Genomic DNA, 24,969 nt, shown 5'->3' with positions numbered 1-24,969 from the left:
TAACAGTATAATTGGGTCAGTATCATTCCCTAGTATTTCCTATTAGCCTTCCTTCCTCTTTCATCCAGTTCCTTTCTTCTATTCTACTGATCTCCCTTCAATTTTCATGAGACCACCCCCACCTTTCTTTTCTTTCTTTCTAGTTTCCACATGAGACAGTTTACAAACCCTGGACCTTCTGACTTTGTCTTATTTTGCTTAACAATGTTCTCAAGTTCTATCCATTTTCCTGTGAATGATACAATTTAATTGTTTTATGGCTCAGTGAAACTCCATTGTGCCTATATGCCATATTCTCTCTAGCCATTCAACCATTTGTGGACACCTAGCTGGTTCCACAGTTTGGCTATTGTGAACTGTACTGCTATAAACATGGGTGTGCATGTAACACTGTAGGATAAATACTGAGGTATAGCTGGGTAATATGGTGGTTCTATGCCCAACCTTTTGATAAAACTATCCTGATTACTACAGTGGTTGTAATAATTTACAATCTCACTAACAATTTTAAAGTATTCCTTTATTGTCACAACCTCTCCATCTCTTATTATTGTTTGTATTCTTGATGGCTGCCATTCAGAATGGGATGAAATGAAATGTCAGGGTATTTTTGATTTGCATTTCCCCAATTGCTAGTTATATTGAACATCTTTTCTTGTGTTTGTCGTCCATTTGTATTTCTTTTATTGAAAAGTGCCAAGTGCCTCTTTAGTTCATTTGTCCATTTATTAATTGGACTCTTTTTTGGTGCCAGGTATTGAACCCAGGGGTGCCTAACCCCTAGCAACATCCCCAGCCCTTTTTATTTTTTGTTTTGAGACAGGGTGTCAATAAGTTGCTTACAGCCCTGCTAGGTTGGCTTTGAACTTGGGATCCTCCTGTCTCAGCTTCCTGAGCCTTTCAAATTATAAGCCTACACCACCACATCAAGTCTCACTATTGTTTTTTGTTGCTCCTTGGGAAAGCATAATTAACCACCAGTAATCATTTTTGGTAACTGGTAGAAAAGACGAAAATTTTTCAGTGTTGTTTTCAACTCCCCAAGCAGACACCATTGTTGTGGCATCAGGTGATTGGATACTCACATCTGTGGAGAGAAGTGGGGTTAGAGAGCTCCAGATAATCTTGTAGGAAATTGCTACCTCCTCACCACTCATCCTTTGAGTATCCCCACAGTTCTACCCTCCCAGCAAAAGACAACTTCTAAGTGACTACATGACAGTGTGGGGATAGAGGTACAAATGGTAAGTGGTGGTAACACCTGGAAAGTGACTCTTCTGGACCAAATTGGTGCTGGTACAATGACAAGAGCTCCATTCCAGGGAGAGGGAGGTATTCCAGCACAAAACCTGAATTTTGAAAGAAAAGCAGCAGGTAAGAAGCTCCACATTCATCTCTCATTTTTCCTATTTCCATTGATGTGATCATCAAAGACACTGGTTGGTGGTGTTATACATAGCCATGAGAAGACCTGACTTTTTAATTGCTTCAGGAGATCATTCTGTAGTTAAATTCCAGGCTCTACTTGCAGGAATGGTGGGAGTCCCATCTCTGTTATTTCCAATGTGTGATGAGCAAGGACATGAAATCTACATTCTCAGTTCATGAGCAGTCACTGTGCACTTGACTGGCATTTGAGAGTATGAACTTTTATCACTGTGACAAGTGTCTAAAGTTACTAAACAAAAATTTCCTCTCTATAGACATTGTGGTCCTCAAAAGTACTTCTCCCTCTTGGAGGGACGGATGGGTGATTTTCTGAGTGAAGTTTTCAGAAAGTAAGGCTGAAAGAAACGCACAGAGCCACAGACCAAATCAAATCACCTGATAAGTTCCGTTTTATTTTTAAAATGCACACTTATATAGGGCTGGGAAGAGGCTGATTGGTTGGGGCATGAAATGGGGTGAGAGTTGATTGGGAGAGCCTTGTTGCTAGGGTTCTGGGCGGAGTGTCAAACACCGATTGGGTGCGAGTTCGCGCCCGCGGGAGAAGGTAATTGGGTGAGACTTGTTGCTAGGGGTCTGGGTAGGGTGTTGAGCACCGATTGGGTGCAAGTTTGCACTGGTGGGAAGAAGTTATGAGGAGTAAAATCAGGAAGAGAAGCTCGGCCAGCACCATGTTGGCACCTAAGGAGGGGGTGACCTTATAAAGGCCACCTGGAGTCTTTTATCAGGTAAGTGATTATAATGTGTCCTGGGGTGGGTGTCTCTCATTCTCATAAATGCTTTCTAATCAATTTCTTACTCTGCTAATTTACCTCCTACCTTTTCAGTTTTTTCACCTGTCATTTTCCATGCCTTCCAGCATCCTTTCATCCATTGATTTGGTAAGTGGTATGTGTGTGTGCATTGCTGGGAGGAAGGACATATTTAAATTTTGTAGCAGAGAAAAGGGGAACGTGTGCTGCAGGGAGCCCTGTATTACTAGCAAAATCAGGCTTTGTCCAACCATCAGACATGGAAATCTGGCTTTCAGGAATTGACAGTCATGAGAGATTGTTTAAGATAACCTGAAGTATGTGGCTTCCATGCAGAGTGGCTCACCACCAGAATTTGCATGTGCTGGATGTGTCACATGACCCGCTAGAGCAAAATGATTTCCTTAAACTCCACCCCATCCTGTTTCCCATGAAAGAAGCCCCTACCAATCCCCTTTGATCTGTACAGCTATAAATAAACCAAGCCCGGCTCCATTTCTTATTAGAGCCAGATATTAGCATGATTCAATACATCACACCCCCTTGATTCAAAAGAGATAATTGTCTCCTGTGACTTTCCTATTAAATAAGTTTCTTAGTGATTAATTTACAGCTGGCCCATCCTTCCAACAGAAAACCTTTCCCTCACCCATGCCGGATGTGTGAGGAGACTCAAGAATGTGCTGGTACATGTTAACATGGTACTGTTAGGGAGGTCTGAGCAGCTGCATGGGGGCGGGGCATCAAGTAGCCCATGTGCCAAAGAACAACCAGTCAGATGCTGACAGATAAACCCTAGTGGTGTCTTGCATCTGCCCATCAATCAACGAAGTCTCCAGCCAACCTCAGGTGGACACTAAACCCTCAAGCCTTCCCCCACCAATTCTGGACTATAAAGGCCCCAGCCTGCTGGAGCCATGCACGGATTCCCCAGCCCCTCTGTCCTGGTCTTCACCCTGGAGGACTGGTGAATCTTGCTGAGCCACCCCCAATAAAACCTTGTTCAGCCCCTTTTGGTCTGACTTCTATCTGGTCACCTGCATCTAACCTTAACAGTCACAAACAATGAAATAGACTCATAGAAAATTGAAATCTCAAAAGTCAGACTCTAAAATTTTGCAAATAGTGAGGAAAAATGAAAACCCAGAATGAAGTAACTTAGGATTGCTCAACTAAGTGGTGAAAAACCAGGCCTCCAATGTACTTTGCTGAACATTTGACTGAAAGATTTCATAGTGACTAAAGTCCATTGAATTGCTACAGTTGGTCATACTTCTAAACCTGCTTGGTTTGTTACAAGCATAAGTTACCTGTGAGACAGCTTTGGCACTACTCCTGTGACTATTTTGTGGAATGTACTATTCTTTGAACATTTCCATTGTCATTACTTCAGTCTGGAGTCCTACCCTCTCCCATCACTCCCTTAGAACATGACCACAACCTTCTTGCCACCCTCTGACAAGCCACCTTCCAGAGGACCTTGTCCACACTGGGCTCTCTCTTCATCACTGTCTTGGTTAATGTGACCAAAATTTTCATGTCCTTATGCTTAAAATATAAACACTCCCACCCAGGGACTTTTGATTTAGTGTCATGAGTATGTTTTACTTTTACATAAATACCTCTTTTAAAACAAACTTTATAGAATAACTTGATAAATGGTTAATAATAACCCTTCTTGTCCCTGTGGCCCCTGTCCAGGGCCATCACCTCTGATCTCCTAAACCAAGACCAATCAACTGAAGTCCAAACCCTGGCTACACCACAACCACTGGAAATTCCACCCAGCACGACGCTTCAGGAAGCACCCCATGCCTCGCCTTTATTGGCTAGTGGAGAAGGCGACCTATGTGGGGATCGAGGACTGTGGGCAAAATTTCAATTTGTAGGTCTTCTCTAATAGGACTTTTACTTTTTACGTGATGTCAAATGGCCTGCTTATATAATTTAAGAAATTTATACAAAAAGATTATCATTTTTTTCCATTTCAAAGTTCTCTCATTGTACTTAATTCTATACAATGAACTGCTTTCTCAAAACTGTTTGCCCTATACCTTATGACTTCATGTGATTTGTAGGAGTACAGAAACATTAGGGAAATTCCTGTAATAAAGTTCTTTGTGACTATTTTAGTTGTGATCTTGTTTTGCTTTTAATTTTTGAAGACCCATCAAAAATACATTTTTTAAACTGGAGCCCCATTTGTAATGACTTACGCTTGTTTATTTAAGAAGAAAATAATCATTTTAGATAATTTAGTGTATTTGTTTTTCTTCTTGTAGAGACTTGTCAATTTGGCATGAGGTGTTGTGACTTTCATCTCAACTTGCAATTCACTTTCTTTCCAAAGCTGACAATCAACAATTCCAGTCCACGGGGATATCACAAAACACCCTAGGAAGTGGAATCTTTTCCCCTTAGTATGTGATACTTACCTAGGAATAGTATTCACTCACTGAACTGGCATTTGCTGCAAGGATACCAGCTGAGATGTTGGATTTGCAAGTGTGGAATGTGGGCAGATGAACACAGAGTTTGGACTCAATTATCTCACCTTGCTGGGAAGTCATTATATCACCTCTTAAGTGCAGTGACTGTCTACAAGAGGTCTGGAGACTACATGAGAAGTTGTGGAGTGAGGTGAATTGCGACTAATGTAGATTAATAGGGTTACATAGTGAGAATGACACAAATACTCAGAAAGGTAGCTAAGAACCCTAAGTACATGAGTCTTCATGAATGGGAAGTAAGGAACACAGTTCTAAGAAGTAAGAACTTAGCTGAGCCCACAATATGTTAGAAATTTGACTAACATGAAATTGGTATGGATATAGTCATCTTGGGATACTTATTCTTCCACACAAAATGGATAACCAACTCATAGCTCCAACTGGGCAAATGTTCCTCTCCTCTCTTTCTGGGCACCCCAAATGCAACTGTGAATTCCTAATCACTCATAAACCAAAATATCCATTAGTTTAGTCTGCCATAGCAAAGCCTCAGATTGGGCAGCTTGAAAAAGACTATTTGATCACAATCCAGGGTATTGAAATTCCAGTCAGGACCCTGACAGTGCTGGGTTCCCTGACTTGTGGACATCTTGCAGAGAGTTCATGGTATTGCTTACTCTTCTTCAAAGAACACCACTCATACTGGATTGGGGTCCTATCCTTGACTTCATTTAACCTTAATTACCATCTTAAAGGCCCTTTCTATAAACATCCACATGGAGATAAGGCATTGAACACTTTGCAGGGATACAATTCAGTCTGTAACAGCCCTACTTGTATGACTGAAAGGCCTTTAACTCTTGTGAACATTCTGGAGTTTTAGGAGATTGGCGCTCAAGGTAAAGGACTTTCCACATTCACTGCATTCATAAAGCCATTCCCTGTGAACTCAGGTGTTCCTTCAGGTTGGAGCTCTGGTTAAAGGCTTTTCTCCAGTGTGAATTCTTTGGTGTTTAATGAGGTTAGAGAGATGGCTGAAGGCTTTCCTACACTCAGTGCACTCATAAGGCCTTTCTCCTGTGTGACTTCTCTGGTGTCTCATAAGGCTAGCTCTCTGGCTAAAGGCTTTCCCACATTTACTGCACTCATAAGGCCTTTCTCCAGTATGTACTCTCTGGTGTTGAAGGAGTATGGAGCTATGAGTAAATGACTTCCCACATTTCTGGCACTCATAAGGCCTTGTTCCAGTGTGAACTCTCTGGTGTGTAATGAGGCTAGAGCTATGGCTAAAAGATTTTCCATAATCACTGCACTCATAAGGCCTTTTTCCAGTGTGAATTCTCAGATGTGTAACAAGGCTGAGCTATGGCTAAAAGCTTTCCCACATTCACTACACTCATACGGCCTTTCACCAATGTGAACCCTTTGGTGTATAAAGAGGTTATACTTCCTAATAAATAGCTTTCCACATTCACTACATTGCTAAGGTCTTATTCCAGTGTGAACTCTTCGGTGTGTGATCAGGTTAGAGGTTTGCTGGTAGGATTTCCCACATTCCACATATTTGAATGGCTTTTCTAAGGTCTGAAATCTTGAATGATAACTGAGGTTACAGCTGGTACTGAAGGATTTCCCACATTCACCGCATAGGTAACATCTTTCCCTATTGAGAACACTCTGGTGCTTAACAAGTTCTTGTTTGTAGTTTGAAGTTCTCATGTATTTTTCCCAGCTGTAATAACTTTTTACATTGTGAAAAGCCATTGTGTACTCAGTTCTGTTGGACTTCTCTCCAGTTTGAGTGGCCTGTTGCTGGAGAAATCCTGAGCTCACCAGCAAGTATTTCCCAACTTCTCTGCAGGTAAATAGTTTCTTGGACACCAGGAATCTGCAGCTGTTCAGAAGTGAATCTCCACTCACACTGCTTCTGAAGGGTTTCTCCTCAATGTGCTGCTTTTGGTGCTGATGAAGGTATGCTGTGAACTGTAATTGTTGCCCACATGACTCACCCACATATGGTTTCTGTTCATGGTGCTGCTCAACCAAGTAAAAAAATATCTCTCAAGACTGGGCCACATATCTCACAGGAAGGGGCCTTTTGGGCAGCATGGGTCTTGAGAGACCTAATCTGTGACACTCTTTGTGCAGAAACACTGCTGAGAAGTTGTCTCCTCATCCTCTCGTTCACACCAACAACCTGAAAGAAAATGCTGATGAAGGCCATGTTGACTTTGGTGAGATTTTGTTTTTAGAGTCAGTGGATTGAGTTCAGATTAAGGATAGGGATGCCTAACAGAACTGCTCTAAAAGATCAAAGGACAGAGGACACTCATAAATTGAAAAATATACCATGAGAACACAGAAAGTGGCAAAGTCTACAGCTTGTTCCTCTACAACTTTTAGTGGGATTTTTGTCTTCTGCTGACATATGAATTAAGTAGAGGCATGTCTACACCCAAGAAAATGTGAGAGCAGAAGAGCAGCTGACCATCAAGGACTGCTTAAGAATGTATGCAGACCTTATGACACAATATGTGGAGAGCAATGTTGGGAAACACTGTAGATAAAGTGATAAAAAGAATGGGTGAGGCCTGTAGTTGCCATGGAGTTCAGAGACATGGCAATGTAGAAACTCAGCCCCACCAACCACAGCCCTTCCCAGGGAATAGAGGAAGGAAACTCTGCTCATGGTGCTGATGTGAGGATAGACCAACCCTGGAGAAAAGGAAGTAGATAAATGAGGTAAAGGCACAGAGGTGGATACAAGGATCTTACCCAGGCAGGTTACAAGTGCCAAATTCTCTAGCATCACATCATGGTACATATGTTTCTGAGTTTCATCAAGGAGATTACATTCCCTCCAAGACAAGTACACGGCCACATCTTCAAAAGTCACAGTTACCTGCCAAGATGAAGAAAGATGGAATCAAACAGCTCCTTTCAAAGAGGCCCCCAATTCATCTCCTGATATGTCTACCCCATGCCCATATTCCTTCAAAGTTATCCAACTCAGAGGAGAAACCAGGCCAGTAGGGCTACTGTTACTTGTGGGCCCACTGGTCCTGGGGTATAATCATCAGTAACATAAACAAATGTACACCTAAGCTGTGAACCTGAGAGAATCAATCTGCTCATTCTAAAATATTCCCTGTTATGACCAAGCCTACTGAAGTCTCAATACTGGGGCCCTGTAGGCATGGGCATATTCCCACCTCAAATGCAAATCATCATTTAAACTACATACTCCTTACACCGCCAGATCTGATAGCACATGACTGTGACCACCACCCCCTTGACCACATACCACAATCTCTCTGGCCTCCCTACATGATATTTAGGCCTTGATCATCTCTTCATCACTCTGTTGTGAAAGAGTGGATGACCTATAGTTGTGATGACCAGAGATCTAGAGCAGTTTATTAACCATGTACACTTAAGTTAATAAGTGATACCACACTCCACATATGGGGCCAGTACTCCAGGAAGGAATGAACAGCTTAGAGCTGGGATGTGAATTTCATAGTATCAAGAAGGAAAAGCCAATTTGGGTGTAGTGGGGCACATCAATAGGGAGGTTGTGGCAGGAGGATAAAAATTTCAAGCAAGCCAAGGCAACTCAGGAGGACCTTGTCTCAAAGAAATAAAAAGGGCTGGGATGTTGCTCAGTCATAGAGTACTCCCTAAGGGTTTAATCCCCAGTACTTTAAAAAAAAGAAGAAGAAGAAAAGAAAAAGAGAGGAGAATCCCCTGTACAGTGCCCAGAGGAGGGTGGGACTGATTGTTTGAATAAAGATTGTCAGAAAACTGAAACCCACTACTTGAAAATAATTAAAAAAAAAAAAGAATTGTTCTAGTTTCCTTGAAAAGAAAAGTTTATTGGGCTAAGAGAGTTTATTCACAGTAGACTAGGAAAAGGAATTTGCACTCAGCTTACTTACTGTTTTAGCCAGATGTCAAGGCAGCATAAATATCAGGTCTTAATTTTTTTTACTTATACCACATTGCCATGTCTCTGAACTCCATGTTGAAGTGGTCATAAAAGTGAAAATGGTGACCAGGCATGGTAGTATAAGCCTGAAATCTCAGCTACATGACAGACTGAAGCAAGTGGACCACAAGTACAGGACCATCCTGGCAACTGAGGGATTCTCTATTTCAAAATAAAAAGAATTGGGTGGATGAAGCTCAGTGGTAGAGCATCTGCCTAGCATGTGTGAAACCTTGGGTTCAAACCCCAATACCGCAAAAATAAATGAGGGAAGGAAGGTGAAATTTGGGGTGTCATGTTCACTAACATTAGGCACTATTGAAGGTAAATGAAACAAATCAGGAAACAAGAAAGACAAGCCTGTCCTCATGAGTCTTAGGCTATTTAAGGAAAACAGCCAGGAAATATGAAGGAAGCAGTACTTAATCATTAGTATTCTGAAAAGTTTGCATGAGGATATTTAGAGCAGACAGCTCCAAAGTTACTAAATTAGCGTCCTATTCAGGTAGGAAAGAGGGAAGACCTGGCTCTATTACTGAACTCTGGTTCTTGGATCCAGAGTTGAAGAAACAAAAAAATGGACTCCAAAAATATTTAGGCATAGGCAAACTTTTATTAGGGACTTCTGTTTGAGTCAGAAGGGATACAGCACATGTGGAGCAGAAATCCCAGGCTGACTCAAGCAAAGAACAAATGTGTACAACTTTTATGACATCTGTGGGGCAGGCAGGAACTTGGTCATCTGATGTCATATGTAGAGGTGGGACTTCAGTTATGCTTGTGTTCTTATCCATACTTCTTCATATCTTCCTTGTCTTATTGCCATCTTATGTTTCCAATTAGGCAAGTGCTTTTTACTATATGAAAAATGTAAAGGTAACTGATTTTTACTTTAGAAACTATTCCACCTGGAGTTTCTACCTTTATCATCTGGGAAGTCTATTATTTTCAGAGCAGGGCAGATCCTACTTTGTCTGATTTTAGCTAGCATTTTGCTGACCACATAATCTTAGGAGGTTGAGCTCACTTTCCCACCCTCCCATCACCTGGTATGTTATCCCATTTCTATAGCCTTGAAAACTAGTTTACTGTCGCTGGCTCTTTGCGGTTCCAAAATCCGTGGGTATTTGTCATCGCCTGCAGCAACAACTTGCACAGGTTTTATGGGTGGTGGAGTGGAAACTGAGGCACTTCTATCTTTCCCTTTAGTGCACTGCTTTCTTGCTTGTTTATAGAGGATAGAGGAAATGAGGAGAGGATAGAGGAAATGAGGTTTACTTGCTTTGAGAGGAGAGAGACTTTGCTTATCAGAGAGAGAGACTTTGCTTAAGAGAGAAACTTGCTACGCCTTAAAGTCCTGCATCCTGTGAACTAAGGGTACGTCCACCCAAGGTGCCCTAGTGATGCGTCTCAGTTCTCTGTTTCGCAATCTGCCTTCCGCTGCTGCCCCTACTCGCTGCTTTGTTCTTTCTTCTGGCTTTTTTGCTAATGGCTACCGCGCCGCGTGTCTTCTGCTGCTGCTTTTCTTCTGCTGCTGCTTTTCTTCTGCTAATGGCTGCTGTCCGTGTTTTTCCCTCTGGCTGCTTCTAATGGCTGCTGTGTGTATGTCTCGCTCTGCCTACACTTATATCACCTCCAGGAGGCGGAGAGCAGGGCCACGCCTCTCACGCAAAGATTAGGCAAGACAATCGGAGCAGGCAATTAGTGCTCGAGAACACATGCGCATACATTGTGTGCATGGACGAGAAAATCACCTGAGTGTGCATATGTCAATTAACCTCCTCCCTGCTGATGTGATCAGGCGCCATCCCGGCGCCGCCAACATGGCACAGCCCCCAACAGTTTACCTTTTAACTTCCAACTTTTTGGTATGAGTGTTAATCCCATATGACTAAGAGCTAGTGTAATTATTTCCTGAGAGGCTTTTATCCCTTAGTCCTAAGGGATGGTCCCTGACTACCATCTTCAGCCTGATTCCTTATAGAAGGAGGGACCCCACTGACGGATCATTTTCCCTGCATATTTAGGTGTCTTATGGTAAATTCTTAGGCTAGTGTTATGGTTTGGATTTGAGTTGTCCCCCAAAAAACTCACCTGTGAGACAAGGCAGAAAGTTTCAGAGGAGAAATGATTGAGTTGTAAGAGTCTTAACCCCATCCGTGAATTAATCCCTGATGGGATTCACTGATGTGGTAGCGTGTGGCTGGAGAAGGTGGGAATTGGGTGTGGCTAATGGGTATACATTTTGAATCTGGAGAGTGGAGTCTCTTTCTCTCTTTGCTTCCTGATGATGCAAGCTGCTTCCCTCTACTAGGCTCTTCTGCCATGACATTCTGCCTCACCTTGAGTATGCTGCCAGCCTTTTATGGACTAAGACCTCTGAAATTGTGAGCCCTCAAACCTTTCCTCCTCTATAATTGTGCTGGTCAGATTACTTAGTCACAGCAGCAAAAAAGGTGACTAAACCAGCTGGTAGTCAAAAAAAATTATGGAAATGCCAAACTTGGGAATTCTAGAAATTCTCCATATCTACTTGTTTTTGTTAGGTAGGTAAAGTGCTATTAGAGGAAACTGGTTTGTCATTTTCAGCTTGTTAAAATGGATCTCTGTTTGAATTATACAAACATATTGAGAATAAAAACATGCCACATTTTTAGCTATTTTATTTTAAAATAGACTATTTTAAATAAATTAATATTTAGAGTAGATTTAGGTTCACAGATAAATTGAGCAAAAACTATGGGGTTCCCACATATCCACTATTCCCAACCATGAATAGACATCCCTACTGTTAATATCCCCCACTGAAAAGGTATGATTGATTATACATGGACACATCATCATCACCCAAGTACATATTATTCATGAAGGTTCATTCTTGCTCTTAGCCATTCCATGTGTTTTCACAAATGTATAATGGTATGTACATACTATTATAATATAAAGAATAGTTTTGATGCTCTAAATATTCCTGTCCAGGTTTTTTGCATGTGGATGGAAGTCTTCAATCCATCTGGGGAAAACCAAGGAGCACTATTACTGATTCCATAGTAATTGCTTTGACATTCTTTGTTAAACATTTTTGGCATCGTTTCAAATTTCAAATCAGTTTAAAAAATCTCAAGTGTTTTAGAGGGAGAAACCACAAGGTGCTTCTTCCCATTTTGCTTTTTCATGATGTCTTCTGTCTTCAAGGATGGAATCCCTTACATGCCACTGACGACTTGTGGGAGAAATCAGCTGTATGAAAAGCAATAAGGATATTTAGTGTTAGAGCAACATTTAGGCCAGTATATCATTGTACCATAGCTTCCACGAAGAGGGCACCATCAAAACATACTGAAAAACAAAGACATGGTTAATGTGGATTGTGTGCTTATGTACTGAATATGAAAACAAGAAAAGGCTATTTATTCAGATTGTCATAGTGAGGAGTCAATCACCACATATGTCAGAAAAGCAAGGATAGGTAAGAAGGGGAAAAGCTTTCTGATGGAAATCAAGGAAGACCATGTGAGTGTTCTGATTGGAAGCTGTTGGTACAGGGAAGCGGTTGGTGATTGACAAGAAGCAAAGAATCCAATATCATTGATTAGGGGAGCATAACTGTCTTTCTCCATTGGATCTGTGGAAAAAATTTAGGAAAGCTGGAAGTTATTCACCAAGTCCTGAAATTGTGTCTTACAGGTCTCTGGCCCACTTTGAAACACCAGTTGTTAGTCCCATGCCTCACACTTGATTTGGTTGTGTGTGTGATACATGTACATTCATATTCAGACTGTGCTCAGTTGTGTCATCCCCCTCCCATACTGGAGACTGAACCTAGGGTCTTATCTAACAGATACATCCCAAGACCCCGTTTTAATTTCCTTTTGAGACAGGGGTCTCATTGTATTGCCCATGCTGGTCTTGAACATGCACTCCTCCTGCCTCAGCCTCCTGAGCAACTGGGATTTCAGGTATGCAACAGCACACCTGGATATGTTTGTCAATTTCATATACTTTCACGAGACTGTAATGCCATTAACTCATGAGGCTGAGGCAGGATTGCAAGTTCAAGATCAGCCTGAGCAATTTAGTGGGATCCTGTCTCCAAATAAAATTAAAAAGGGCTTGAGATGTCAGTGAGTGGTAGTGCACCCCTGGATTCAATACCTAGTAACAAACAAACAAAATCTTATGATGGCTAATTTTGGTTCAAAATCTATGATGGTTAATTCACCTTGACCAAATTGAGAGATGCTTAGAAAATTAGTAAAGCACACTTCTGAGTGTGTTTGTGTGAGTTTTTCCAGACACAATTGCCTTGTGGGTCAGCACACTGAGCGGGGAAGACCCACCCTGATATGAAAAGCACCATCTAATAGGCTGGGAGACCAGATAGAACAAAAAGTAGAGAAAGGGGAAGTCCCCACATGTACAGACTCATGCTTCCTTAAGCACGTGCTTTTTAAATGATCATTTTTGGCTGCTGCCATCACCTGTGAACATCAGATTACGATTCTTCAGTCTTTGAACTCGAACTCAGTGACTCTCCAGGGAGCTTTCAGGCCTTCACTTTCTGGCTGGGTCTGCAACACTCATCCCTCTTGTGAGGGTTCCAGCTTCTTGGACTGAGCAGCTGCTGTTTTCCCCACCTCTCCAGTCTGTAAACAACCACTGTGGGATAATCCAGCACCTCTCATGTAAGCCAATCTAATAAATTCCCTCTTATCACTATGTACATCATTTTGGTTCTGTTCATCTAAAAAAATGTCTAGTGCAAAGGGTATACAGGGCATGTTTAGTTACATCAGAGAACTGAAAAATAACCAGACCCAGAATGTGACAAATTTTGGTGAATAAATGACCCCAAAACCTCAACAAATGAATATTTTAAACCCTAAATGGTATTTGTAGGATAGTAGGGATTTATCAAACAAAACTACTAAAAGTTATATATATAAAAGGCATATATAATTAACTGAACTCAGTTATATATCTTTTAAGGAACAAGTAGATTTTGTAGACAACTGAAAAAAAAAATGAGCACTGACATCAAAACAGGAATCATGGGGCTGGGCTGGGGCTCAGTGGTGGGGAGCTTGCCTGGCATGTGTGAAGCCCAGCATGACATATAAATAAATAAGTTAAATAAAGGTTCATGGATGACTAATAATTTTTTTAAATCCATGAATTATACGTTTTAAATGTACAGTTTTTTTTATATGACAGTTACACATCAAGCTATCTAAAAAAATCTAAGGTGATACTCAAAAGTTGTCACTTCCTATTTTACTGTTTTACATATTTATATTCTTGAGGTCGTTTGTGACTACTGTATCAGTATGGTGAGAATAAAACACAATTATGTGCTACTGCATATCTTTCCCCAACTCCACGTTCAATGACATCATTTTAGAACTTGGAATTGACCATGATGGGAGTATTTTACCAGGGTAATCAACAAATACTAAAAAGAGGGTTTGCTCTTATTAATAATGCAGAAAAATGCTAAAAACACATAGTGTCTATGTTGCACTATGAATAGGCAAAAAAAAAATTGAGGAAATATTTTTCCAGTATTCAAAAACAATTTCCCACTTAACAAAAAAGTCTGTAATTTAGTGAATAATGAGTAAGTTCCAACATGTCTTTGTTATACATGTTTGTTTATTAATGAAAACCACATCACCAACATACATTTAAAAATAGGCAAAAAAGAGCAAATTTTTTTCAAAGAAGATACAATAGTGGCAAACAAAACATGCCCAACATTATGAAATACCAGAAAAATGCAATTAAAACTACAGTGAGATGCTATTATAATACATTAAAACAGCTCAAATTAAAAAGACTAACCATTCCAAGTACTGGCTAGAAAGTGGAAGAACAAAAATGTTAATATACTGTTGGTGGGAATGCAATAAATACAATCAGTCTCGATCAGTTTGACAGTTTTTTAAAAAATATGAAATACATACTTTGAATTACTGGCACAGGAAAAGTAAAATATGTATGCACATTAAAAATCCTATGCCTGTGTTCATAATAGCATTGTTTTTAAGATCCCAAAATAGGAAATAATCCAACTGCCCATTAAGAGATGGGAGAATAAACAACAGCATATCCATAGAACTGAATACTACTCAGCAACAAAAAGGATGAACTATTCATATAAGCAGTAGTGATGATTCTCAAAATAATCATGTAGTGTAAAAATATTTAATTTCATTCATAAAATATTTCATTCATGAGGTACAGTCTTGTTAATAAAAGTAAATTACTGGATACTTGCAAACTTGGGGAATATGGGGAGATAAAAAGGCATGAGGTAAATCATAGATATATTCATGATCACTACAATGGTTTCAGGAATTTATGAGACAAAACTTCACAAATTATATACCATAAACCTAGATTATTCCAAGTAATCATATATCAAAAAGTTTATAAAAAAATAATTCAAAAACAAAATTCAAAGCCTGAACTATTTTTCTGGAAACCAGAAAGTTTGGTAATAAGCCCATGTTGATTCCACTCTCTCTGTCCTCATGCATGGGGAAGGGCAGCTCTACCTCAGTGAAGCAATGAGTGCTGCTGTGATATCGAGCAATAGGAACACTGACAGGATTGCCAAAGCTATAACCCTGGACTGTAGGACCACCATGATCTCCTTATTTTCCTGCTTCTTACAGCAATGCACTTCAGGTAGACAACCTAGAAAGACAACAGAAATCCACAAAACCTTTCTTTTCTTTGATGATGACCACAGCTATTGGGCAAACATGGATCTCTAGGTCCTGTGAATGCTCACAGTTAGTCACTGGAAGATATGTGGCTGCACTTTGGAAAGAGGCACATTCAGTGTGGTTTACTGTGAGTTCCTCCTCCACACCCAGTATGTCTGTTTTCTTAACCAATTATGGTTCACAGCTGGCTCCAGTCATCTTATGAGTGACACCAATCTATGAAACTGATTGGTATCAGGGCACATCGCTTTTTGTAAGGCCATGTGAACAATTTCTCCTCTACATACTGGGCAGTATAAAATTACATCCTCTGGGAACAAAGGAGCAAGTTTATTCCATTCACCCAATCACAGAAACTTGTCATGACAGCTGGCCTCTCCCCAGGATGACCTACAGTCTCACAGAAAAGTGTGAGCATCCAAGCCACAAATCAGGGCAGAATCCCTGCTTTGTTTCCCATGTTGTCTAGGGCAGCAATACAAATTGGACTGAAAGTGAAATGAGAACTGTTATTTTACTGTTCCTGAAAAGGAACACAAAGTTGACCAATGAAAGCTGTTCATCCTTTCAGACAAACACCACAAAGTGTTTTCCAGCCTCCCACATAGTAACTCAACCCCAAGGTTAAAGGTAGCTTTAACAATAAGGCATTTATTAGCGCACAATCAAGAGCAATGCAAGGCAGGCAGTTACCAGTTGGTAAATAAGGGGCTGGAAAAATTAACCCATCATGTTAGATTGATAAAACAACTTTTCCATGAAGAAAGTACGTCATTCCTGGAAGCCTCCACCAGACTGCAGACTAGATTTTCCTGGTGAAAACTAGGTTATATGTATGCTTTAATCAGTCAGAAAAGGGAAACACTTCTCCTTGAAGATTGTTCAAGACTTCCTCCAGGGAATAAGCATTTGCCTTCCCTTACATGCTCCAGTGACTGAGTTCCAGTGCACATGAACATTGTGCCAGGTGGTAGAGGAAGATGCCTTGTACCAGAGAAAGTGGCAGTTAACTCTGACAAGGCCCCACTCAGTTGACAATGTGCATGGCAGCTCCTGTCTCATCCATGCCTGAAAACATGGGGATTCTTGCCACAGTCGGTGTTAGAAGTATAATGTTTGGCAGGTGGTTCTTTCACAAAGCCTCTCTGAAAAAGAGGACATTCTCTACAGGTCTAAGGCCTTTCTCAAGTGTGGACTTTCAGGAGCTGTTAAACCTTGGGCTGAAGACTTCTCCACATTTGTTGCTCTCATGATACCCTTACATGTTGTGACATTTTTGGTGGTGAATGAGGCTAGAGCACTGACTAAAGGAATTCCCACATGTGTCACACTCATAAGGTCTCTCTCCAGTGTGAACTACCTGGTGTTGAATGAGACCAGACTTTTGACTAAAGGATTTTCCACACTGGTTACACTCATAGGGTCTTGCTCCAGTGTGAATTCTCCGGTGTTGAATAAGGATGGAACTTTGACTAAAGGATTTCCCACATTCACTACACTTATAAGGCCTTTCTCCAGTGTGAACTCTCTGGTGCTTAATGAGTGTGGCTTTTTGGCTAAAGGATTTTCCACATTGGCCACACTCATAAGGCTTTGCTCCAGTGTGAATTCTCCGGTGTTGGTTAAGAATGGCACTTTGACTAAAGGAATTCCCACATTCACCACACTTATAAGGTCTTTCTCCAGTGTGAACTCTCTGGTGTTTAACAAGGGTGGCTTTTTGGCTAAAGGATTTCCCACACTGGCTGCACTCATAAGGCCTTGCTCCAGTGTGAATTTTCTGATGGTCAACAAGGCTGGAGTTCTGTCTAAATAATTTTCCACATTCACTGCACTCATAAGGCCTTTCTCCAGTGTGAATTCTCCGGTGATCATTCAGGTGGGAGGTTTGGCTAAAGAATTTCCCACATTCACTGCATTCCCAAGGCCTTTCTCCAGTATGGACCCTCTGGTGCTGATCAAGTGAGTACTTGCCACGGAAGGTTTTCCCACATTTGCTGCACTCATAAAGCTTTTTACCAGTGGTAACTTTTGGGCGGTGAGTAAGAGTGTGCTTGTGGTTGAAAGGATTTCCACATTCTCTCAACTTAGGACTTTCATGACTATTACTGTCCTCCCCACCCTTGGTTGTATTATTGGGCTTTTTACTACTGGGAAGTGCTGCGGACTTAACAAGGCTCAACATGGCGGGGAGGTCCTTCTCAATCTCCCAACTGGGAAAGGGCTTCCTTGACATGCGGAACACGAAGTGCTTCAAATATGAGGATCTGTCAATGTCCCTTGTCAAGGGCTTCTTTGTACTCTGATGTTTTTGGTGCTGGTGAAGTTCTGCACATGCCCCAATTCTGGGTTTCTGCCCAGGTAGATCATCCAGGGGCAAAATGTCCTGTAGAATTGGGAAACATTTTCCACAGAGGTAAGTCTTCTGTGTGGATGAACCTGTCTTAGAAGTCCTGACCTGTGAAACTGCTACAGAAACCCTCTGCTCAGAAGGTATCTCTTCATCTTCTGTTCCATGCCCACAACCTGAAAGCAGAGAATTGCTGATGAAATGTATGGTGACTATGCATGAAGTAAGAGGCCCCATCCACACTATACAAGTGATTTCAAGAATTTTTTTTTTCCCCTATGGATAAGGGATATGGGGAGAGGTTGAAGAAGAGGGTGTATGGCAATATGGTGTCTCTCAAGGTCACAGAATTGGGAAGGCCTTACCAAATGAAGATCACAAAGATGTATGGGCCATAAGGAGAGGCAGTGTTCAACTCATTTCTCTGACAAAAGAGAAGCTGCTTAAGCTTAAGCTGCTTTGATGCTGTGGTCATATCCCTAGAACTCACCACATAACCTTCAGCAGGAAGCTATTTGCTAGTAACAGGTACATGCTGTATAGAAGGTTGATTGGGTCCAAGTCCATGAAAATCCACACAAAATTGAGTAGCAACTGTTCAGGTTAATGTAATGTATGTGTATACTTTACCAGATAGTACGTGTGAGGCAGTGCTGGAAAACACTGTAGAGAGCAGTATAAAGGAACAGATGAGGCATGAAGACCAGAAAGATGTGGATGGCTGGGTGCTGGAAGTTACATGAAATAAGAAATCAAAAAGTATCATGTATGGGGAAGAAAATGTGGAAATGAAGTTTGGCTAGTGGTATTTGCTCCAAAACAGTGGTACACAGAGGACAGGATCCTTTTATGATTGAAAATGGCCTGGATGTCATGCTGCTTTCTATGTGCCACTCATCAGGCCCAGGCCTCCATTGAAACCATGTTCACTCTATGAATGTACCAGGTTTCTCCGAACACCCTGAGTACCGTCACTACATGGGACCTGTGTGAAGCAAGGTCCACAGGAAAGACCAGAGACAAAGTGACCAACAGTGATACAGAGCATCTCAGCATAGAAGAGACCACAGGAAAGAGAAATAAATTATTTTAAAGATTACTAAATTATTTAAAAAAAAGGGGGGGTTGATAAAAATAGCCCATGGTTCTATAAGTATGGACTACAACTACCTGTTATCATGCCACAGGCAGTCACAAGAAAAGGCTAACTAGCAAAAGGTGAGGGGTAGGGGAGCTGTGATAAAAGGTGTTATGAATCTGGACACAGCCCGTGAGACGGCAAGAAGTTGAGATCCATTAGGCTGACTGCAGGATACCCAACCCCCAGGCCACACAGGGCAGATGTGTTAGGGTACAAGCAGTGCACACAGCTCAGTGCTGCCACCTGTAGCACATATGTCAAGAAAGCATTTAACAAACTGTAAGGCCTGGGGAAAAGGACAGAGACACTAGGGTGAGTGTAAGAGCCTTACCCAGAGAACTTGTAAGTACAAAGTTCTGCAGCATCACATTGAGGTACAAGAGCCTCTGAGCCTCATCAAGGAGTCTCCATTCTTCCTGTGAGAAGTAAATGGCCACGTCCTCAAAGGTCACACAGTCCTGCCATAATAAGGAAAGGTCACTCCACAATCGACTTCTCCTCTAGAATCCCAAGTTCATCCACTTGCTTGTCCATCCTGTTTGCTCTTCTTCCCACATTCCTATCTCAGAGGAATACCAGACCCTAAAGCCTCTGAAGTTCATTGTCATGGTCCCAGTATCACTGTGTCCTCCCATAGCATCATCAGGCAGGAAGGCAGGGAGACACAGAAACCCTCTTTACTGTGGACTTGGCATGTAGTGCTGTATTCCTTTTGTTAGACAATTCCCCAGTGGTCCTCCAGCTGGTGCCTCCCAGACACAAGCAGCCCAGGATCCTGCTCTGAAGGCCTGCCTGTCTTATTCTGTTCCTTGCTTCAATTTCAGCTACCCAGGATCACTTATGGGTCTCAAACACCTATTGTCCTCTATTTCTGCTGATTTTGATGTCCCCTCACCAGTCACAGCTTTCTTTCACTCTTAATCCTCAAACTCAGTGACCAAAGTATCTCAGAGCCTCAATGACATTCTTCTCCAGATCCAGTGACTCTCACAGAAGAACACTGTGTCTCCAAACTTATCCATCTGCTTTAATGAAACTCTACAGACAAATCTAGTGTCAAAACAAAATCCTGTAGCATAGTGAATAAGCACTATCCTGAGTACCTTTGTTTGGGCTGCTATAACAAAATACCATACACTGGGTGTCTTACTAACGACAGGAATTTCTCACAGATAAGGAGGCTGTAAGTCTGAGGTTAGGGTGCCATCATGGTCAGGTTCTGGTGAGGACCCTCTTCCAAGATGTAGACTGCCGACTTCCCCTTGTATCTTTCCACAGAGTGAAAAGAGCATTAGCTATTCTCTGACCTCCCCTTAAAGGGCATTCAATAATCCCATACACAAGAACTCCATCCTCCTGATTTAATTACCCCACCTCTAGGACTAGGATTATATCCCTGTGGGATTATGATTTCACTGTATGAAATATGAAGGGGACAAAAAATTAAGTCCTGGCCTTGGTGTCATCTTCTCCTAATTATTCTTATGTCTCTGTAACTATCCTATCTCCCTTCTGTCTTAGAAGCCTTAGCAACCTGCCAGACAATCCACTTTGTCATGCCCTTCCATGGCCACTTACCTCTCCACATCTGTCTATGATGCCCATCATATCTACTCAGGTATCCAAGTACAAGACCCAGGCACGGTCCCATTTTCCTTTACCTGGGCTGCTGATAGTTCTGGTATTATGACAAATATAACTCCTCCTAATTATGGGCCAAACACTGACCATATCTTTTAGATGTCTCCATCTTAAACTACTCCCCAAATTCCAAACCTATATGGCCAGTCACCCACTTGATGTCTCTACTAACTGTTCATCCAATATCTCAGATGTAAGTAGCTAAAAAAGCTTCCTATTGCCTCCCTTATACCAAACAGAGTTCTCCATGTTATAGTGACATGGAGGCTGATGAGACCAGCACCAGATCATCCTCGGGTCATCATCTTCCCTCCTCTAAAACTCCCACAGCTCCCATCACCTCCAGAATAGATAAATTCTGAGTCATTCCAGGTCTGAATCCTGCTCTGCTACTTTTAGATCCTGCAAAATAGAAAGGAGACCCAGAGTTCCATGAACCAGCTCAGCCTCCCCTCCAAGGACATACACGTTCTGGTACCTGCATGGGACAGCTTTTCATACCTCAGTCTACTGTCTGCCATCCATAGGAACTACTCAAAATAACCCCCAAACTACAATTGTGATCACAGGCTTGGGTTTGTTAAAGGTCCTCTGGTCCAAGGAATGATGAGTGTCAAGAGAAGAGATGCACTGTAAAGAATCCTGGGGGAAGGGTGTTGTCAGGACCACCAGCAGCCTTTGGTCATGCACCCCTCACCTGAGGGCTTCTGCACTCAGGGACACCTTTAGGAAGTGAGGTCATGAGAGGCAGGAGACCACAGCAGGGATCCAGCGGCTCAGGCCCCCCTGTACCCATTTCCAGCCTGAAGCCAGTGACCTGAGGGGCTGTCATCATATTGGAGCTTCAGTGATGGCGGTAGCAGCTGTCAGGCCTGGAAACCTGCCTCAGTCACCCAGAGCTGCAGTGTTGTCACCGCTCCTTCTGTCCTATTAGTAGAAGTTCCTGGAAAGCCTTGAAGTCTAACTCAGACTATGTACCTCTTCTGTGTGCAATTCTCATGGCCATCATCCACCTCTCCACGCTGCCACTGCAGGCGCTAACACTGCCCGATCAAGCGCTCCTCCGAGGACTGACACACGCCGGGACCTCAGGCCGTCTCCCACTTCATCGCGCGGGCCTTGGGAAGGGGGTGCATCACGAGCCCGGGCGTGCTGCCCACAGCCCTGGGCTTCAGCCACCTGGGCAGAGCCCCTCACTCGGGCGTTAGGGTCTGGGCAAGGACAGCGCGGCCCAGAGGACGCACTTACCCGAGCCGAGCCGGCCTCTGCCATGGCCTCTGCGCGCGCCGTGGGGACACGGACAAAGCAGCCGCCGCCTTCGGGCCCGCGGTCACGCGAGGGCCGCCCTTCCGAGCGCCCTCCCAGCCTTGCCGACTCGCGCGGGACAAAGCTCCGACAGCCAGGCGGACAGACCCAAGGACCGCTAACAGCAGCGGCGCGGGCGACGCCGGAAGTCCCGCCCACACGAGCGACCACGCCGGAAACAGCCCGCCCAGGACGCTCATTGGCTTAGCGCCCCGGGGCAGGGCCTTCTGGGTAACGTAGTGCCCACCGCTCCGGGGAGACCAGCAAGAGCCCGAGCTGCGGTGTTGTGCATCCAGGCAGCCGCTCCGCAGGTGGAAACCAGGCCTGTACCGCAGGGAGGACTTGAACACCGACGCAGCAGCAGGACAGCGTAACCGTGGGGCTTGTCCTCTGTGGTCACCGCTGGAGACAGCCCGTAGGGGCCTCTCCCGCTAGGCCCCTAGGTGTTCCCGTGCTGCCGGCCTGCCTTCCGTTCCGAGACGCTTGTGCGTCTGCGTGCCTTGCTAACGCCCGTTCCCACACTGTTCATGGAACCTGACTTGCCCCTTCCTCTCTGTTCCCTTGGACGTGCTAACTCAATCACACATGGCTCCTCACACAGCAAGCACGTCTGTACACCGTTAGCAGCAGGGCAGCCTGACAAAGCAGAGTGCCAGCTTTTCCCCACCAGCAGCCTGAGAAAACAGGATGCAGTCTGTCTCTACCATTTATAGCCAGGAAAAGCAGAAGACAGACCCTCTCCCATTCCTGTACCTTGAGCCCCTCAAGTAAGTTGTTCCAATACATCTGCTTAAATTTGTTTTTCAGAGATGATAGTCCATAAGATAACCTAAGGAACATACACCAAGAAGTGAAAATTTACTTCATTATAATACCAAAATCTACACTTAGCAAGAGCTGGAGTCTCATTTTCATAACATGGAACATAGGAAGGGGCATGTTGTCAGACGAACTGAAGCAGAATTGTTCCTGCCCTATGCACATGATGAGCACTTTCCCTTTTCTGAATAAGTATTCCCTGCCCAAATAAATTGCAGCTCACCCTCAGGTGATTTTCTGGGGTATTCTTACCTGTGGCAAATAAACTTGACCCTGTGATGATTTGGGTTTTTCCATTCTGATTCAGATCCCAAGGAGAGACAGAACCATTGAGTCCAGTGACACAGGTGAAGAACTAACAGAATTTCTTGGATAACACAGGGGAGCAGGATACCTCTTTCAGAAAACCCACTCTGTGAGGTGCCTACAGGACCTAGGGTTCAGCACTTTGTAGAGCGGTCCTGCCACAGACTGGAAGGCCAGCAGGGCCACAAAGTGGTCATAAAACGTAAGGTAGCAAACAACTACCACACAAGAAAGTTGAGAACATTAAAGATAGTGTTAAAGAAAAGTGAAGGTCCTAGGAGGTAAACCAATTGTTTTGGGTTTTCTACATTTCTCTGTTTGGCTCTTAGTCACAGGACCAAATTAATAGCAAAGGTTTGTATTTTTTTTCAGAGACACAGATTTATTTAAGAAAGTGGATATGTATTCAATGGAGGATGTGGGTTATATCAGGGGAGAGACAGATTTTGAAACGAAGTAAGAAACACACATTCAAGGGAGAAGGTAGGCCATCTTTAGAGGGATAGATAGCCGTAGCCAAAAATCTTAAATCCCTTTCAAGTCAATTTGTCTGAGGTTTACCTTTAATGTGCATACCTTACACGTAAGGGAGGGATTTCCTTTAATCAAAATTGCTAGGTATCAGAAAATAAGGGATGGTTTATATGACCTGAAGGGCACCACAATCATTCAGCCTTCTACACTATAAATAATATTACCCTGGACACTAAAACCTCCACCCTAGGGATGTTCCTGGTCTCCCTTTCTATGCACAAATTGGACACAAGAAATTTTTGCTGTCTTTGATACCAGGGATTCTATTATGTTTCTGAGCTTACTGTGTGCTCAGCAGTACTCTGATTGTATTTTTTCTGTGTCTACAGTCCTCCAGAATTGCACAATGACCCCTTGCCTGCCTCTCCCCCACTATTAGTAATCATGATCACTCCTTAACCCTTGGTTACACACAAATTCCAATAATCTTTATATATATTTCCTTAAATTTTCAATTTATATTGTCTGACTACATATAAGATGGACCTGCCAGCTTGATCCTAGAGATGCAGCAAGGAACTATTATATATCTCATTCTTTTAACAAACTCTACAACTCCACCAACATACTGATAGAGATTTCAGTGATTCTAGATGCATTTTATTTGATAATGCCATATCAATGGTGACTCTAGTTACAGGGTAATCTACAAGGACTCCACATACTTTTAGTGTTTCTCTCTTTCCACTCAAAGGAAAGTGTTTTCTATGCTCTTTAGAGAAATTATGACCTAATTGTTAGAAGTCCCCCTTAGCATCTTCCCAGTGTTTCCATAAAATGATTCTAAACAGTCACACAAACAAATGTTCAGTATTTCCTTAAGTTCTTTGCCTTTCTGTTTGGTGCTCATTAATCACATGGAACGACTGAAGCCTACTTTCCTGACTTCTGCGGGTCAGCTATCCTGGAGCTGCTTTCATGTGCAGACTGAGGATCCAGGACCATGTCTCCATCCATATCCTTATCTAATTATCACACAGCAAGCCAGTATTGTCCTGTTCTGAATCAACCCAGGGCCAAGAACCAGACAACTACAGACAGCCTCAAATCCCAAAGTCTGCAAAATAGTTAAAACCTTTCAATTCTAAAATATTACTCTGCCTATCCTGAAGAATTCACACTAGAGAATGTAGCTTCACTTCCCTCCCCCGCTCCTGCTTCTCCCTCCTGAGTATATATGAGACATGGAATGCATTCAAGGTGTGTAATGTCAGGGAGTAAAGTGAGGCTGTAATGGTCATCTTGTAAGATGCCAATGAAATATTGCATAAACAGAAAAAAAAACAAATGAATAGGAATTAATATCTATTTAAGATATTACTGGCCCCACTATTAGTAATTGCATATGTATTAAGATTGGTATGAGGACTTTTTTCAAGATTGTGGAATAGAGGAGGTTGCCTTCTTGGCTGCTCCATGGAATGAAACCAAGAAGGTCAACAGGCAGCTTCTCAGCAAGATGGGTGAACAAAAAACGTGGGGGAATTTACTGGAATTTAAAACCAA

At 42.6% G+C, this 24,969-nt stretch overlaps 2 protein-coding genes across 3 annotated transcripts in view; both read right to left on the bottom strand.

The window, feature by feature from the left end:
* Positions 1–11,309: 11,309 nt before the first annotated feature.
* LOC306647918 (zinc finger protein interacting with ribonucleoprotein K-like) overlaps positions 11,310–24,969 on the bottom strand; it is a 41,637-nt gene continuing 27,977 nt past the window's right edge. Inside the window, exon 4 of the mRNA XM_079117528.1 lies at positions 11,310–11,876. Within this exon, the coding sequence (XP_078973654.1) occupies positions 11,827–11,876 (50 nt within the window). The 3' untranslated portion in view covers positions 11,310–11,826. The remainder of the gene's footprint in view (positions 11,877–24,969) is intronic.
* ZIK1 (zinc finger protein interacting with K protein 1) lies at positions 14,269–21,921 on the bottom strand. 2 transcript variants are annotated; one of them, XM_079117549.1, is made up of 3 exons: positions 21,748–21,921; positions 19,190–19,316; positions 14,269–17,893 (listed from the first exon to the last, which is right to left on the bottom strand). In XM_079117549.1, the coding sequence occupies exons 1-3, from the start codon at positions 21,769–21,771 to the stop codon at positions 16,626–16,628; spliced, it is 1,419 nt and encodes a 472-aa protein (XP_078973675.1). In that variant the 5' UTR covers positions 21,772–21,921; the 3' UTR covers positions 14,269–16,625. The 2 variants fall into 2 exon arrangements, with proteins under 2 accessions (XP_078973675.1, XP_078973676.1); XM_079117550.1 differs by lacking the exon at positions 21,748–21,921 and adding an exon at positions 21,478–21,496.

The sequence above is a fragment of the Sciurus vulgaris genome, assembly GCF_902686455.1.
Source record: "Sciurus vulgaris genome assembly, chromosome: 17".
Lineage (NCBI taxonomy): Eukaryota > Metazoa > Chordata > Mammalia > Rodentia > Sciuridae > Sciurus > Sciurus vulgaris.
This window is presented reverse-complemented; position numbering and strand designations above follow the sequence as displayed.